The 18,440-nt window shown below is 34.5% G+C and overlaps 1 protein-coding gene across 1 annotated transcript; it reads left to right on the top strand.

The window, feature by feature from the left end:
* The first annotated feature begins 1,915 nt into the window (after positions 1-1,915).
* Positions 1,916-2,632, top strand: LOC141666035 (protein FAR1-RELATED SEQUENCE 5-like). Its single transcript, XM_074472021.1, has one exon. It carries the CDS (start codon positions 1,916-1,918, stop codon positions 2,630-2,632), a length of 717 nt encoding a protein of 238 aa, XP_074328122.1.
* The last annotated feature ends 15,808 nt before the right edge of the window (positions 2,633-18,440 follow it).

The raw sequence follows: 18,440 nt of genomic DNA, 5'->3' as shown, positions 1-18,440 counted from the left end.
AATGTTCTCCCGTGATCGGGACTCTAGATATCTTTGTATCAATTGTCAAAAGATAAATTTTTACTCGCTATAAAGATAAGATCTCGAGATTAAACAAAATAACTATATTTTTCATATGTGCTAAAACAAAATTATATTATTGATCCGGACTAAAATAAAAATTCAAAAAAAATAATAAAATTAATTGAATTTGGTTGATATAATGTCCACCGAGTTAAGACACGATGATAAATACAATTAAACCGGCGAAAAAAAAGTATGCTATTAAACCGGATTGAAATATATTATTATTCATCCAAGTTAAAAAAGTATTATACAATTGATTTAGACTAAAAAATAAAATTAAAATATAATTTGATCGACTTATTCATATATATACTATTTATCCGGGTTAAAATTAATATCTTATTAATTCTTACTTAAATATAATTAAACTCAAACTAAAAATAATTAGTTGGATTTGGTCGGTAACGTGCCTCAGGTTTTGAACCAGTAATGTAAATAATTGGTGCATGATAAAACAAAATTAATATCATAATTTGTATACTATCGATCTGAAATAAAATTTAACTTTTAATTTAAATATAATTATTTTTTGTAAACATATATTGAAATATCAATAAAACTATATCGTTCAATCAATAATATTATCTATTCATGACCTCTTAGTAAAAAAACATGAATATATATGTGTATTAATATAATTATTTTTTGTAAATATATATTGAAATATCAATAAAACTATATCATTCAATCAATAATATTATCTATTCATGACCTCTTAGTAAAAAAAAACATGAATATATATGTGTATTAATATAATTATCAGCGGGTATACGTCTCTCGAACTAATATGATGGTAAGTAAGGGAAGTGGTTCTTTTTTTATTTTAAATTTTATTCAATGTTTAATTCAATATAAATCTATTTCTTAAATTTTATTAAGTACTTTATTTTTAAAAAATATAAAAATCAAACATAAAATTATAAATTCAAATTTATTTATCATCATGAAACATTCAATATTAGAAATTTCAAATGAAATGATACAACTTACTAATAGACATTGTACTTCATTCATATTTATCAAGTGCTTAATATATGTTCTCAACAAAATAATATTTATTTATCTTTTCACATACCTATATTATAAAAAACAAATTAAAATTAAGTATTATATGTTTAGACAATTTTTTTCAAATATTTAATGTATTATTTTCATAAAAAGGCAAAATATACAATAATAATAAAAAAAAATCAATTTTTTGATATAAAAAATTTATGTAATATTGACAAGTAACATGAATGTTATTATGAATTTTAAATTTTTTTTACTAATTATTTTCTTCACAAAAAAAAAACAATTATCAAAACTGCTTCCGCAATGAACCATAGCGTAAGCTTTTGCTTCCGCAATGATTCATTGCGGAAGGAACTAATGTTTTGACAATTTATGCGCGTTTTAGCGCGTGGGTTGACTGAAGCATTAAATACACCATCCGCAATGATTCATTGCGGAAGTGTGCATTAAATTTACCTTACCAGCTTCGTTTTTTGCTTTATAAACCCAATTTCACCATTTTTCTCTATCATTTTTCAATTTGGAGCCAAAAAGAGGTTAGTTTTTTTTTTACTATGGCATCTCATTTATTTAATTATTCAAGTTCATCTAGTGAGCATGACGATTTTGATTATTTTACACCCGTTGGGAAAAATCCGGTTTATCGTAAACTTATTGTAGATGATGTTAATGAATTGATAGATGTTGATAATTATAAATGTAAGAAAAAATTGGATATGGATGATGATGATATTGAGTATATGGAAAAAAATAATATGGATGATGATGATATTGAGTATATGGAAAAAGAGAAATATCATTAAAAAAAGAGGGAGATTGTAAGGGAAAAGGAAAAATGAATGATGATGATTTTTGTAGAGAAGAGAAAATGAATATAAGTGATGATGATGTTGATGATGATGATGAAAATGATGATATGAGTTTTGACAAAAAAGGTTACGGTTTTTCAAAATCAAATATGAATAGTGTTGTGCCTTGCGTTGGTATGTTTTTTAACACTTTGGATGAAGCCGAAATTTTTTATAGAGATTATGGTAGAAGTGTTGGATTTGAGATTATTATTAGGAGTACTCATAGACATTCCCGGGGTAATGGTATCTCCTCTCGTTTGTATATTTATCGTAAGGGTGGAAGACTAGGTTATAGTACGAAATTGGATGTTGATGATGAAAGAAAGGAAAAAAGAAGGATTAGAGATGTAATTCCGAGAACAAATTATAGTGCTCGAATGTGTGTCACTCATAGAGTTAAAAATGATAAATGGGAAGTAACTTTGGTTAAATTAGAGCATGATCATGATATGGTAACCTCGGATAAAGTACAATTCATGCAAAGGTCCAAAAATATAGATCCGGTTACCCGAGCATTGCTTGAGTTATTTGATAAATCGGGCATTGAAACCGCTAAAGCGATGAGATTTCTTGGTGAAACATGGGGTGGTGTAGAAAAACTTAGATTTTCTAATCAAGATGTTCGTAACGTAATTCGTGATATTCGACGACGGGTGTTCGATTCCGGTGATGCGGGGAGTGGGATAGCATTGCTACGATAATTGAAAGAAAAACTCAAGAATAAAAATACATAACCATTCCAACAAATCAAACACCAATCCAAATTAACCAATCCAACAAATCAAACACCAATCCTCATCGAAAATGATAAACATTCTAACCATTTATTTTAACATTCAAAAGCTAACCAAATCAAAAATCCAAACCAAATCCAAATAAAAAATGCAACCCAAATCCATACGAACAATTTAACCATTCTAAACAAGTTCATACCAACATGAACAATCGAAAAACTACTACAAGAACCAACATAAGTATACAAATACAAGTCCAATAAATCTTCTAAATTCAAGAAATAAATCATAAACCCAAATTTCTTTGGGTCAATCCCCATGCTGAAAGATGACGAGCACGCCCCCTACGCAATTCCCAAGTAATGCGATAACGAAATGTCTCTACATCATCATATGGATGCCAGACAACGTGCTCCAATCTAATCCCATTAAGAATGGCATCCACATACTTGCATACATAGACGCCGCAGTCAACTCCAGTATCTTGCTTCGGCCGAGCCGTAACTATAGCCATCTTCATGAATTTCTTTGTAAATCTCTAGGGGTCCAAGTAATTTAGCCAGCACGGGAGGACTTTCTCCTGCAATTTCAAATAATTACTAACAAATATGAAATAATTAAGCATGAATTCTTTTCTATAAGTCTTTATTATGCATTTTATCCTAAATATGCAAATAATAAATCAAATTAAGGTCTAAAAGATATGAATTCTTTTCTATAAGTCTTTATTATGCATTTTATCCTAAATATGCAAATAATAAATCAAATTAAGGTCTAAAAGACATGAATTCTTTTCTATAAGTCTTTATTATGCATTTTATCCTAAATATGCAAATAATAAATCAAATTAAGGTCTAAAAGACATGAATTCTTTTCTATAAGTCTTTATTATGCATTTTATCCTAAATATGCAAGTAATAAATCAAATTAAGGGTTAAAAGACAAGAATTCTTTTCTATAAGTCTTTATTATGCATTTTATCCTAAATATGCAAATAATAAATCAAATTAAGGTCTAAAAGACATGAATTCTTTTCTATAAGTCTTTATTATGCATTTTATCCTAAATATGCAAATAATAAATCAAATTAAGGTCTAAAAGACATAAATTCTTTTCTATAAGTCTTTATTATGCATTTTATCCTAAATATGCAAGTAATAAATAAAATTAAGGGCTAAAAGACAAGAATTCTTTTCTATAAGTCTTTATTATACATTTTATCCTAAATATGCAAATAATAAATCAAATTAAGGTCTAAAAGACAAGAATTCTTTTCTATAAGTCTTTATTATGCATTTTATCCTAAATATGCAAATAATAAATCAAATTAAGGTCTAAAAGACATGAATTCTTTTCTATAAGTCTTTATTATGCATTTTATCCTAAATATACAAATAATAAATCAAATTAAGGGCTAAAAGACATGAATTCTTTTCTATAAGTCTTTATTATGTATTTTATCCTAAATATACAAATAATAAATCAAATTAAGGTCTAAAAGATATGAATTCTTTTCTATAAGTCTTTATTATGCATTTTATCCTAAATATGCAAATAATAAATCAAATTAAGGGCTAAAAGACATGAATTCTTTTCTATAAGTCTTTATTATGCATTTTATCCTAAATATGCAAATAATAAATCAAATTAAGGTCTAAAAGACATGAATTCTTTTCTATAAGTCTTTATTATGCATTTTATCATAAATATGCAAATAATAAATCAAATTAAGGTCTAAAAGACATGAATTCTTTTCTATAAGTCTTTATTATGCATTTTATCCTAAATATGCAAATAATAAATCAAATTAAGGGCTAAAAGACGTGAATTCTTTTATATAAGTCTTTATTATGCATTTTATCCTAAATATGTAAATAATAAATCAAATTAAGGTCTAAAAGACATGAATTCTTTTCTATAAGTCTTTATTATGCATTTTATCCTAAATATGCAAATAATACATCAAATTAAGGTCTAAAAGATATGAATTCTTTTCTATAATCTTTATTATGCATTTTATCCTAAATATGCAAGTAATAAATAAAATTAAGGGCTAAAAGACAAGAATTCTTTTCTATAAGTCTTTATTATGTATTTTATCCTAAATATGCAAATAATAAATCAAATTAAGGTCTAAAAGACATGAATTCTTTTCTATAAGTCTTTATTATGCATTTTATCCTAAATATGCAAATAATTAATACTAACCCTAATTCGAACTAATTAATCAGAAAAAATGAAGAACATATAATTTCATCTAAAAAGTATCAAATCATGCTACAATTCGAACTAAAAAAGAATAAAATCATCATACAATTCGACTAAAAAAGAACAAAATTAACACAAATAATCAAGATTATCATGTGTGTATAATCAAGAACATCTTGTGTGTGTACTATACATACATCTCGTGTGTGTTTGTGCGTATACTAGAGAAAAAAATGGAAGAAGAATAAAGAATCTTTGAATCAAGGAAGAAGAACACTGTTATTCCTAGTGGACTAACAATGAGATTTACAGAAGGGGGGTTGAATGTAAATCTCAAAACTTTTTCAAGTTTTGAGCAGTTTATGAAAGTTGTGTGTTCAAGAAGAACAAGTGTGTGAATTGCTTTAAGCTAATGCAGACAGATATATATTCAAGCACAAATGTAAAGAACACAACAGACCTTAAAAACTTTTCTGGTGGATTTGTTGTTCCACCAGAGATGGTATATTAGAAAATCCGTGATTAAACAATGTTGATCACAGCTGCATCCTAGTACAAACTAGATGAATTTTCTCTCAATGTTTTTCTAAACAGCTCTGGAAAATCTCACATCTGATTACTAGCTTCTACTTGGTTTATATATTACCAAGTGTACAAGTGAAGAACAATATAAAATACAGTAATAAAATAAGATCTTCACTTGCTTCTTTTCCTGTTCACTCCAGTACTTTGTTGACTATTGCATCTTTGTACCAGAGAAGAACGACTGCTTTTTCTGTTGTTCCTGAAATTCGGCTACCACATCTCAGTTGTCTCTATCAACCCATGTGCCTCTGTCTGTAGGTACAACTACCTCTTATCAACGGCTAATCATCAGAACATCCGTTGAAACTTTCATCCGTTGATGCACTCATCCGTTGAAGGATGTTATCCGTTGAAGCTTTCATCCGTTGATGCACTCATCCGTTGAAGGATGTTATCCGTTGATGACTTTATCCATTGAAGCTTTAGAGACATCCGTTGAAGCTTAGCTTCTCATCCGTTGAAGGTCTTTAAGTCATCCGTTGATACCACTTCACTTATACAAAATTACAAGGCATGAAGTATTTACAATTGGCCTTCCTATCTGCATATCATCTAGTAGTCAACATGACTCATAGTTTCTCTCAACTTCCAAGAATTACATTTTAAATACAGAGACTGAAATATGCTACAACACTAGACTTATTTCTAAGTAAAGCTACACCATCAACGGATAGCCAAAGTGGTCTTATCCGTTGAGGCTACAGACACTAAATTTCTACTTAAGTATTTTGTTAAACATATCATCAAACTAATGCACATACATTCCTAACAATCTCCCCCTATTTATGTCTATAAGAATTGTAGGCATAAATTCAGGGTTAACTTGATGATAACAAAACACTTAACTGATATATGAATTGAAACTAAGTAGAAATTTAAAAATGCTGCAAAAGTGTATGTACTAGGAGATAATTGAAGATTTACAGTGTTTCCAAGGACACTCCTTTAGTCTGAGCAAATCATCTTTTTCTTCTTTGTTCCCTGGTTTTCTTTCCTAGCCTTTTGTCATTTTCCTCAATTTGGAGTTGGAGTTGTCTGAAGAATTCAGCTTCATCTTCAACACTGACATCCAACTTAGATTGCATTTCTTTGAGAGTTTCATTGCTGGCAATCTTGAGTTGGTCTTCAAGTCTGAAAAATCTTCTGACTCCTTTATCATCTCTAAATTCCATCAACCAATGAGGTGATTTGTGAATTTTCATTTCCCTTTCTTGAATGAGTAAAGTCCTGGGTAAAGAATTGGGCTCCCTCCAAGTTTTCCTTATATTGGCTATCTTGTTGAGAATTTCAGTCTTGGCAGTTCTGGTAAAGCCAGAATCCTTTTGTATAGCTGAATAGACTCTAATCAAGGTAGAGTAGCCTTCATCCAGAATCCTGTGGAGAGGCCATGTTCTTTCCCCAGCTCCTTTATATCTGAATACTAATCTCTCTGGTAACTGTCTGTAGGCAGCTATTCCCCTTACATCCTCCAGTTCATCCAGATAGAGTTCAATGTCTGAAATTTCTTTTATGTCACAGATGTGAACATAATCATCTTTAGAAATGGGTGACTTAGGCTTAGGTTTTTGTTTTTGAGTGAATTTCTTAGAGGTTATGGGAGGTGTAGATTTTGGTTTTCTTTTCTGTTTCTTTGGTAGTGGAAGAGTGGTTAGAAAGGTAGGCAATTTGATAGTGTCCCAATCAATAGGTTCCTCTTTTGGAATGATTGGTTCACCATGGATGTTTATTGTGGGATCAGCAACAAGGGGTTCAGGTATGGAAGTTAGTGGTTTAGATATAGATTTGGTTACTTCAGTGTTATCTCCACTCCTTTTATGTGCCTTGACCTTTCTTCTGTTTCCCTTCTGCCATTCCTCTCTTTCTTCCACACTCTCACCAAATATACTCCCTAAAACCTCATCTAGGTTTGTAGTCTTGTCTTCACCCCTGACTTCAATTTCTTTTTCAACTAGACTTGACTTTAGCTGTTGTTCAAGCTTTGCTTGTGCTCTTTTGTCAGCCTTTAATTGCTTGTCTTCTTCCTTCTTGGCTATTGAGAATTTGGGATGTCCTTGCATCACACATATGCTCTTTCCCTCTCTAATGATAATAGCTCTATTTCTCCTTACAGCCTCATCCATGGTCTTTTTGAGATAAGCAATACTTCTGCCTAAAATCTTGTTCTCATCAGCTTTTGGAGAAGGAAAGTCCACTTCTTTTAAAGGATTCTTTGTTGAGTCCTTATTGGATCTTTCATTGGGCTTGAGAATTATAGCTTGTAGCTTTTTGGAAGAAGCTTCTCCATCCTTATGACTCCCTACTGGCATGAGCTCCATGTTGATTGGTTCAATTTTTGTGCTGTATTTCACAGATGTTGATTTGTCTTGTGTAGAACCAAACAACAGTTGCAACCTTTCATCAATTCTCCTCCTTTGCTCTTTCACTTGAATTTCAGCTGCTGCTAGCTGAATCAAATCAATTCCATCAGGCTTGTCCTTGATTTGAATGATTGGAGAAGTAGTGATGGCAGGAACTAGCACTTTAGATATGTTGACTTTTGTAGATGGCTCTCCTTCCCCTTCCCTTTTACTCTCCCCCTTTTTGTTATCATCAAGGAGAGGGGTCAAGCCTTGTGCTTTTGCCAGCTGCATTAGGAGACTGGTTTGAGATTGTTGATTGTGAAGAATGGTGGCCACAGAATTTTCAATAACTTGAACTCTGTCTTCTAACTTGGCCAACCTTTTTTCAGTAACAGATTCTTTCTTCAATCTCAAAACCAAGTCCTACAATGTACCATAGGGCATGACTGAATCCAATTTTTCTGAAGTATAGGTTTTCAAGTCAGCAATATCCTTCCTGAGATCATCCATACTCAGATTCTGCTTCACTTGCTGCAGCTTCATGAGATGCAGTGAGTCCAGGTGAGCTTGAAGGATAGCCTTGATACTTGCATGTGAAGTATTCTGAATGGCCTGTTGAATAGTGTTGATTTGTTTGACTAAAGAGACATTGAATTCCACTGATCTGTACTCCTTAGTCAAGGCCCATTCAGGTAGATTTGGAATTGAACTAGGGCCTTCATCTCCCCCTAAGTTCATGCTTCCATCAAAAGAAATAGAGTCATCATCATCAGAATTTGCTCCAAATTCCTCAGATGGCTCACCAGCTGTAGAAGGCATTTTGTTAATGGCAGCTTTATCCCTTTGAAGAGATTCTGTTGTGTGCACTAGATTTAGTGACCTTTCTGCTTTCTCATTGCCCTGAGCAGCCAACAGTTGATAGGCTGTCACAGGATGAGTAAAAGTGTCAGCATCCAAGGAAATGTTATCAATTACAGCTTTGTAATGTTGCTGAAATTGTCTTTCCTTTTCAGCATCATCCACAATCATTGACTCATTAGCAATGGCTGGTTCCACCCTTGTATCTACTGTACCTGCTTTTCTCTCTTTTTCTCTATGTTCTTGCATCAGGGGCTCCCCCTGGCTCACACAACTCACTCCCTCACCTTCACCTACTAAGGTGGTACTCCACTCACTTACTTTTGCCATGCTGGAAGAAATAGCATGCATTTTTGAGCTCTCAATCTCTCCTTTTGCCTGGGAGCAACCCAGCCTCTCACTCAAATTGTCACTCCCTTCCCTCAATCCTAAGAGTGATTGCACAGTATTCATGTCTTCTACACTTGGGATTAATTCAGTTATTTGTGTAGAGACTGTCAACGGATGTGGAATATCCGTTGAAGGTGAAACTGATGTTATCAACGGATAACTGCTGTTAAGCTTATCCGTTGAAGAACAACCACTTGTCAACGGATGAGTGATATCCGTTGAAGAAGGAAAAGAAGTTGAAATTGAAAGTGATATAACTGTTGAATCTGTGTAGATTGATTTGAGATGTGGTGACACAGATCCTTCAATTATATCTGAAAGAATTTGCGGGTGATCCAACAAATCATCCAAGAGATGATGATCACCTATATTTGAGTGGGGCTTCTCCCTGAGTTGTAAAGAGGGAGAATCAGGAATTGATGGGAATAACATATCCACATCCAGAGATGGTGATGAAGTGTTTGGTGATTGATGTGTGATTATTATGAGAGAATGGGGCTGTGACTCCACATTTATTGGAGTCACATCAAACTGAGTTTGAGAAGGCATAGATACAGATGGATGTATCTGTGCAGTGTGTGCACCCTGTGTAGAAGATTGGGTTCTAGCCTTCTTTCTTCTAATAAAGGCTTTTGTTGGTGAGTGTTTGGCTTTAGTGTCCCTCCCTCGTTTGTTCTGTGTTCCTGGTTTGGAACTATTTTCAATAGTAACATCCTTTTGGGAGGATGCTACTAGGGATGTGCTAGATACCTTTTCAACCACCACAGCTTTTTGAGAAACTGTGGCTTGGCTAGCTTGGGAAGCACTCAACTTTCCTTCCTTATCCTGGGGGTTTCTTTGATGTTCACCCCTCCCCTCACCACTCACTCCCTGTTCACTCACCTCAGGGTTAATAGTTGGTGTTACAACTGTTGTCTTTTGAGAAACAACAGAGGTGGTTTTCTTTGTCTTTGATTTTGAAAGTTTAGTTTTGGTGACCTTGGTAGAAATCTGTTGGGGCATCACAGATTTCATGGCCACACTAGAAGATAAAGAAATAGAGGGGTTGGAAGAAGTAGGAGTTGTAGAAGCAATTACCTCACCTACCTGAGGTGCATTCATGATTGGTAAATATACCAATGACACACTGCTGTTAAGATCCATTCTCATCAAGTCTGCAAGAACTCTTTTCTCTTGTGCCCAGCACTTGAGTTTATTATTCTCATTGATTATGACTAAACCTTCAGCAACATGGTTAGCCAATAACATAAAGAATCTAGCATAATAGATGTTATTAGGTCTATTAGCTTTGTTACCTAATCTAGTACCTAATTCTAGCATCACATAGTTGCTAAAGTTAAAATACCTATCAGAAACAAGCATATAGAGCATATTAACCAGAGATGAAGTTATGGCATCAAAATTACTAATTTTCCCAGAGAAAACCTTTATAAAGGCATCCCCAAGGAAACTCCATTCTTTCCTAAGGCCTTTTCTTCTAATACTCCCTAAATTAGCAGAGTTAAGAGAATAACCTATGGAATCTAACATGCTGGATACATCACTATCAGTGTGTGGTGTCATGGCATTGTTCTCAGGCAATTTAAAACATGCTTGTAAATCATCACAGTTAATACAGTGAGTTTTACCTTTGAGAGTGAAGGAGATAGTCATATCCATGGAGTTGAACTCAGCAGTTGTCCAAATCTCCTCAACTACTTCACAGAAAATTGTTGGGGCTTCCAGCATTGCATAGCTAAGTTTACAGTTTTTGATGAAGTCCATCATTTTGTGATAGTCTGAGTGGGCTTCATTCTTTTCTACCAAAGCTATGAAATTGTTCTTTTCATAGATGAACCCAGATTGAGACATAATCTTCACGACTGGTGCCATTGTTGTGAGTAGAAATTGCAGAGAATAACTTGAAATGCTTGAGAGAAAATGGTAAATGCTTGAAATTTTAAGAAAGCGTAAAGTAAAAATGAACATTCAGAAGGACTTATATGCTTTCTCAAATTAAGAAATATAAAATAAAGATTTATCAATAAATATGCGTTAGTGATTTTCAGCCGTTTTAAGAATAAACTGTAAGTATTCTAAAAACTACCTTTAAAACCAATACATACAGATGTATGTATGAGTATCAACGGTTAAGAGAATAGAATCAACGGCTGTTAAACACCTGAATCGATTGATGTGACATTTCAACGGATAAGGCAAATTGTCATCCGTTGAAAGATACTTCAGTTTTATCCGTTGACGGATAAAAATTCCAGAAATGTATTTGTCTTTCAACGGATAATGATTATCCGTTGATAGAGCAATTTTGACTTTCAACGGATAGGGAACATCCGTTGATGGAATAAACTATGTTAAAAGTCAAATTTGTTCTTAGCAACTAATATATTTCAGGCTTCAATTCAAATTGCAATAAAGACATGAATTTTAAGAGTAATTAAGCATACCTAGCTCACTTACCAATCTTGTGAATGTTGATTCATCAAGTGGCTTGGTAAATATGTCAGCAATTTGTTGTTCACTTGGAACAAAGTGTAGTTCCACTGTACCATTCATGACATGCTCCCTAATGAAGTGGTACTTGATATCAATGTGCTTGGTCCTTGAGTGCTGCACAGGATTCTCGGTTATGGCTATGGCACTTGTGTTGTCACAAAAGATAGGAATTCTATCAACATGAAGTCCATAGTCAAGGAGTTGGTTCCTCATCCATAACACTTGAGAACAGCAACTTCCAGCAGCAATGTATTCAGCCTCAGCTGTAGAAGTAGAGACTGAATTTTGCTTTTTGCTAAACCATGATACAAGCTTGTTTCCCAGGAATTGGCAGGAGCCTGTTGTACTTTTCCTATCTATTTTGCAACCTGCATAGTCTGCATCTGAATAACCAATTAGATCAAAGCCAGATTCTCTAGGATACCAAATACCTAAATTTGGTGTACCCTTGAGATATCTGAAAATCCTTTTGATAGCAATTAAGTGAGACTCCCTAGGATCAGCTTGGAATCTAGCACATAGACATGTAGCAAACATTATATCTGGTCTGCTAGCAGTTAAATATAAAAGTGAACCAACCATGCCTCTATAACTTGTAATATCCACAGACCTTTCAGTCTTATTTAATTCAAGTTTGGTGGCAGTGGCCATGGGAGTTTTTGTAGATGAACATTCCATTAAGTCAAACTTCTTTAAAAGATCATAAATATATTTAGTTTGACTAATGAAAATTCCATCACTAACTTGTTTAACTTGTAAACCAAGAAAATAGGTTAGTTCTCCCATTAGGCTCATTTCATAATTACTTTGCATTAGCTTAGCAAACTTTTTGCAAAGTTTATCATCTCTAGAGCCAAATATTATGTCATCTACATAAATTTGAACAAGTATACTAGAGCCATTAACATCCCTAAAGAAGAGAGTTTTATCAACAGTACCTCTAGTGAAGTAATTCTCCAAAAGAAATTTTGATAAGGTTTCATACCAGGCTCTAGGTGCTTGCTTCAGTCCATAGAGTGCTTTCAACAGATAATACACATAGTCTGGAAAATTTGGATCTTCAAATCCTGGAGGTTGACTTACATAGACTTCTTCCTCTAATTTCCCATTTAGAAATGCACTCTTGACATCCATTTGATAGACTTTGAAATTGGCATGGGCTGCATGGGCTAGAAATATTCTGATGGCTTCAAGTCTTGCAACAGGAGCATATGTTTCATCAAAATCTATTCCCTCTTGCTGAGAATAGCCTTTAGCAACCAGTCTGGCTTTATTCCTTATGATAATGCCATTTTCATCCATCTTGTTTCTGAATACCCACTTTGTGTCAATAGGACTCTTGTTCTTTGGTTTGGGTACCAGCTTCCATACTTGGTTTCTCTCAAATTGGTTCAGCTCTTCCTGCATAGCTAATATCCAATCTGGATCCAATAGAGCTTCTTCCACTTTCTTAGGTTCCTCCTGAGACAGAAAACTACTATACAGACATTCATCTTGAGTGGCCTTTCTTGTTTGCACTTTAGATGATGCATCACCAATGATCAGTTCAAAGGGATGATTCTTGGTCCATTTCCTTTGTGGTGGAAGATGTGCTCTAGATGAGGTGGCCTCAGTATTGTCATGATGTGAGACAGAATGTTGACTAGTTGAAACTCCCCCTGAGTTGTTGGTCCTTTGCAGGGAACTTGGAGTTCTATCAACTGATGATGTAAATCGATTATCCGTTGATGAACTATGATCAACGGATGCTTCATTTTGTACTTCAACGGATGATGCACTGCCTCTATCAACGGATGCAGTATTTTGTGCATTATCCAAGGGCATGTTTTGAATCCCTTTTGAAGTGTCATCTCCATCAGTCTCCTCTTCACTATCATCATAATATATCTCAATGTTGTCAAATTTGAGTCTCTCATTATGTCCCTCATCTGTTAGTCCATCAATCTTTTTATCATCAAACACAACATGCACAGATTCCATAACAATGTTGGTTCTTAGATTGTAGACCCTATAAGATTTTCCAGCTGAGTAACCAACAAATATCCCTTCATCAGCCTTTGCATCAAACTTCCCTTTATGGTCAGATTGATTCCTCAGTATAAAGCATTTACATCCAAAGACATGAAGAAAGTTTAGAGTTGGTTTTCTTCTCTTGAACAACTGATAAGGAGTCATGCCTTTAGCTTGATTGATCAAAGAAATATTCTGAGTGAAGCAGGCACAATTAACAGCTTCAGCCCAGAAATATGTTGGTAACTTTGATTCTTCAAGCATTGTTCTGGCAGCTTCAATTAAAGATCTGTTCTTTCTTTCAACAACCCCATTTTGCTGAGGTGTTCTTGGAGCTGAGAACTCATGCATGATTCCATTTTCTTCACAGAACAGCCTTAATGTCAAATTCTTGAATTCAGTTCCATTGTCACTCCTGATATTTCTAACCTTCAAGTCAGGATGATTGTTGACTTGCCTGATGTGATTGATAATGATTTCACTTGCTTCATCCTTTGATCCAAGAAAATAGACCCATGAGAACTTTGAGAAATCATCTACAATCACTAAGCAATATCTTTTTCTTGCAATAGACAATACATTGACTGGTCCAAACAAATCCATATGTAGCAGCTGTAATGGTTCATCAATTGTTGTTTCAAGCTTCTTTTTGAATGATGCTTTCCTTTGTTTGCCTTTCTGACAAGCATCACACAAACCATCCCTTGAGAATTCAACTAGAGGGATTCCTCTAACTAAGTCCTTTTTGACTAGATCATTCATTGTCTTGAAATTCAAGTGAGATAGCTTCTTGTGCCATAGCTAACTTTCAACTGTGCTTGCTTTGCTGAAGAGACAAGTAATGGATTCTGCATCTGTAGAGTTGAAGTCAGCTATGTACACATTTCCTTTTCTAACTCCAGTTAGAACCACTTTGTTGTCTTTCTTACTAGTGACAACACAGGCTTCAGAGTTGAAGGAAACTGTATTCCCTCTATCACATAGTTGACTGATGCTCAGTAAATTGTGCTTGAGACCATCAACTAATGCAACTTCATTAATGATGACATTCCTTGTTGAAATCAAGCCATATCCCATAGTAAACCCTTTGCTGTCATCTCCAAAAGTTATGCTAGGGCCAGCTCTCTCCTTGAACTCTGTGAGCAGGGAGAAATCTCCTGTCATGTGTCTTGAACAACCACTGTCCAAGTACCATAGATTTCTTCCATTTCCCTGCACACCATAAAATCAATCAATTTGATTTTGGTACCCAAGTTTCCTTGGGTCCATTCTTGTTAGCCTTTCTCCTAGACTTCATTCCTCCTGCATCTTTAGACTTAGGTAAGTTTGAGTCAACCTTGGTCTTAGATGTAGTTGGTTGAGGTGTAGGGTTAGTCACAGAATCATTTAGCACATTTGTAAAATTATTAGGCATTGATTGTGCAAACATGTTATTCCATATGGGCATATTGTATGGCATTTGAGGCATACTAAATGCAGCAAGATAAGGATTGTTAAGATATGGCATGTTTACAAAATGTGCATAAGGATTGTGTTGAGACATAACAGGCATAGCATGCAGAGGTGATGCAGACATATTAGGCATAGAAGAGGGTACATTTATGGGAGTCTTCTTAATGGTTTTACAACTAGCAGATAGATGATTAACACTACTACAATGCACACAGCTTTTCCTAGGAGCATACCTATCAGGTGTGTAATTGTTGTGTTTATTAACTCCTACCTTCCCATTTCTGTTGGATTTTCTTTTAGATTCCTTTTTATCCTCAACCATCTTGAGCCTATTATTTAACTGTTCCAAGGTCATGTGCCCTACATTCACCTTACTGACATCTTTGGATGTGCTTGCTTCTTCTTTGATAAAGTTCTTTGAAGTTGAACCAAACTTTTTGTTGAGTTTCTTTAGATTCTCTCTTTTAGAAACATCTGCCTGTTTTGATTGAGGAACCTTCAACGGATGCTCCTTTTCTTCCTTCAACGGATAACTTTCATCATCCGTTGATTCCACATCCGTTGACAGCCCATCAATTAATTCCAGTTTCTTTTTATTTTTATCCCAGGCAGTTTCACAGAATGATTCAATTCCTTGGACCTTAGCAATTTGAGCACTTACATCCCTAGATGTCTTCCAGGCTTTAATCACCTCTTGCTCTTTCTCTAATTGATTGGAAAGTATTTCTACTTTCTTCACAGATTCAGCTAGTTCATTTTCAACAGATATACAATGCAACTTTGTTTTCTCTAGGTCAATCATCTTATCTTCTAACAAAGCATTTCTATTACTTAAAAACAGATTGTTCTCTCTAATCCTACTATTTTCTTTAGCAAGAGATTTAAGAGACACACGCAAATGATACAATTCGGTAGACATGTCATTAAAAGCATCATTGCACTCTTCTTTAGTAAGCTGTGTTAAGTCAGTAGTGATTACCTGATTGCTTGATGAACTAACTTCATTTTCTTCAGAATCAGCCATGAGAGCAAGGTTGACATACTCCACATCTTCATCCTCTTCATCTCCATTAGCTGCCCAGTCCCTTTCTTGAGTAATGAAAGCCCTCTCCTTTTGCTTGAGTAGATCAAAATATTTCTTTTTGTAATCTACTTGTTCAAATTTCTTCTTTTCAGAAGTTGGCTTTCTGCACTCACTTGCAAAGTGTCCACTTATACCACAATTGAAACACTTGAACTTGGATTTGTCCACAGTGTTTTTGTGAGGTTTAGTGGCTCTAGTGTTTTTCTTGAATTTCATCTTTGCAAATCTTCTGGACAGAAATGCAAGATGCTCATCAATACCATCTGAGTCATCTTGGCTGGAGTTGTCTTCATTTTCAGCAACTTGCTCTTTCCCCTTGCTTGATTCCTGATTTCTTATACCATCTTTGGAGTTTGATGTAGATCTCGCAGTTTCTTGTCTGCATTTCCTCTCATCTTCAGCTACCAATGCAACTGAACTTCCTTTCTTTCTCCCCTTCTCCAATACCTCATCCTGTTCCAGCTCTAGTTCATAAGTCTTCAAGATTCCATACAATCTTTCAAGAGTGAAGTCCTTATAATCTTGAGAGTTTCTTAAGGAGACAGTCATGGGTTTCCATTCCTTTGGCAAGGATCTTAAAAATTTAAGATTTGAATCCTTCACCTGGTACACTCTTCCATACAGCTTCAGTCCATTCAACAGCTTTTGGAACCTATTGAATGTTTCATTTAAAGATTCATTTTCTTCAAAATGAAAGTATTCATACTGTTGAATGAGAAGCTGCATTTTGTTTTCTTTCACTTGTTCTGTACCTTCACACAGTAGTTGAACTGTGTCCCAAACCTCTTTGGCAGTTGTGCAATTTATCACATTATCAAACATATCCATGTTAAGACCATTAAACAAAATGTTCATAGCCTTCTTATCCTTGTGGACTTCTTCTGTGTCTTCCATTGTCCATTCTGCTCTAGGTTTTGGAATGGATTGACCAACAGCAACTGTAGTTGTAGCAACTGTTGCTACTTTGTGGGGAATGTGAGGACCATTCTCAATGCAGTTTACATAACCTTCATCTTGGGAGAGTAGATGAAGGTGCATTTTCACCTTCCAATGGTGATAACTGTCTTTGTCAAGAACTGGGATCTTTACTCCAATATCCTTCTTACTCATCTTTGTTAGATTCCAAGATCTTTAAACTCTTTGTATGTCAAGAGCCTGCTCTGATACCAATTGTTATTCCTAGTGGACTAACAATGAGATTTACAGAAGGGGGGTTGAATGTAAATCTCAAAACTTTTTCAAGTTTTGAGCAGTTTATGAAAGTTGTGTGTTCAAGAAGAACAAGTGTGTGAATTGCTTTAAGCTAATGCAGACAGATATATATTCAAGCACAAATGTAAAGAACACAACAGACCTTAAAAACTTTTCTGGTGGATTTGTTGTTCCACCAGAGATGGTATATTAGAAAATCTGTGATTAAACAATGTTGATCACAGCTGCATCCTAGTACAAACTAGATGAATTTTCTCTCAATGTTTTTCTAAACAGCTCTGGAAAATCTCACATCTGATTACTAGCTTCTACTTGGTTTATATATTACCAAGTGTACAAGTGAAGAACAATATAAAATACAGTAATAAAATAAGATCTTCACTTGCTTCTTTTCCTGTTCACTCCAGTACTTTGTTGACTATTGCATCTTTGTACCAGAGAAGAACGGCTGCTTTTTCTGTTGTTCCTGAAATTCGGCTACCACATCTCAGTTGTCTCTATCAACCCATGTGCCTCTGTCTGTAGGTACAACTACCTCTTATCAACGGCTAATCATCAGAACATCCGTTGAAACTTTCATCCGTTGATGCACTCATCCGTTGAAGGATGTTATCCGTTGAAGCTTTCATCCGTTGATGCACTCATCCGTTGAAGGATGTTATCCGTTGATGACTTTATCCGTTGAAGCTTTAGAGACATCCGTTGAAGCTTAGCTTCTCATCCGTTGAAGGTCTTTAAGTCATCCGTTGATACCACTTCACTTATACAAAATTATAAGGCATGAAGTATTTACAATTGGCCTTCCTATCTGCATATCATCTAGTAGTCAACATGACTCATAGTTTCTCTCAACTTCCAAGAATTACATTTTAAATACAGAGACTGAAATATGCTACAACACTAGACTTATTTCTAAGTAAAGCTACACCATCAACGGATAGCCAAAGTGGTCTTATCCGTTGAGGCTACAGACACTAAATTTCTACTTAAGTATTTTGTTAAACATATCATCAAACTAATGCACATACATTCCTAACAAACACAAAATAATCAGTTGCAATTGCCTTAGAAATCGCCCTAGGATCGCACGGAATCGCTCAAAAAATGCTCAAGAATTTTGTTTAATTGATAAAACTGCTAACAG

The sequence above is a fragment of the Apium graveolens genome, chromosome 6, assembly GCF_009905375.1.
Source record: "Apium graveolens cultivar Ventura chromosome 6, ASM990537v1, whole genome shotgun sequence".
Taxonomy (NCBI): domain Eukaryota; kingdom Viridiplantae; phylum Streptophyta; class Magnoliopsida; order Apiales; family Apiaceae; genus Apium; species Apium graveolens.
This window is presented reverse-complemented; position numbering and strand designations above follow the sequence as displayed.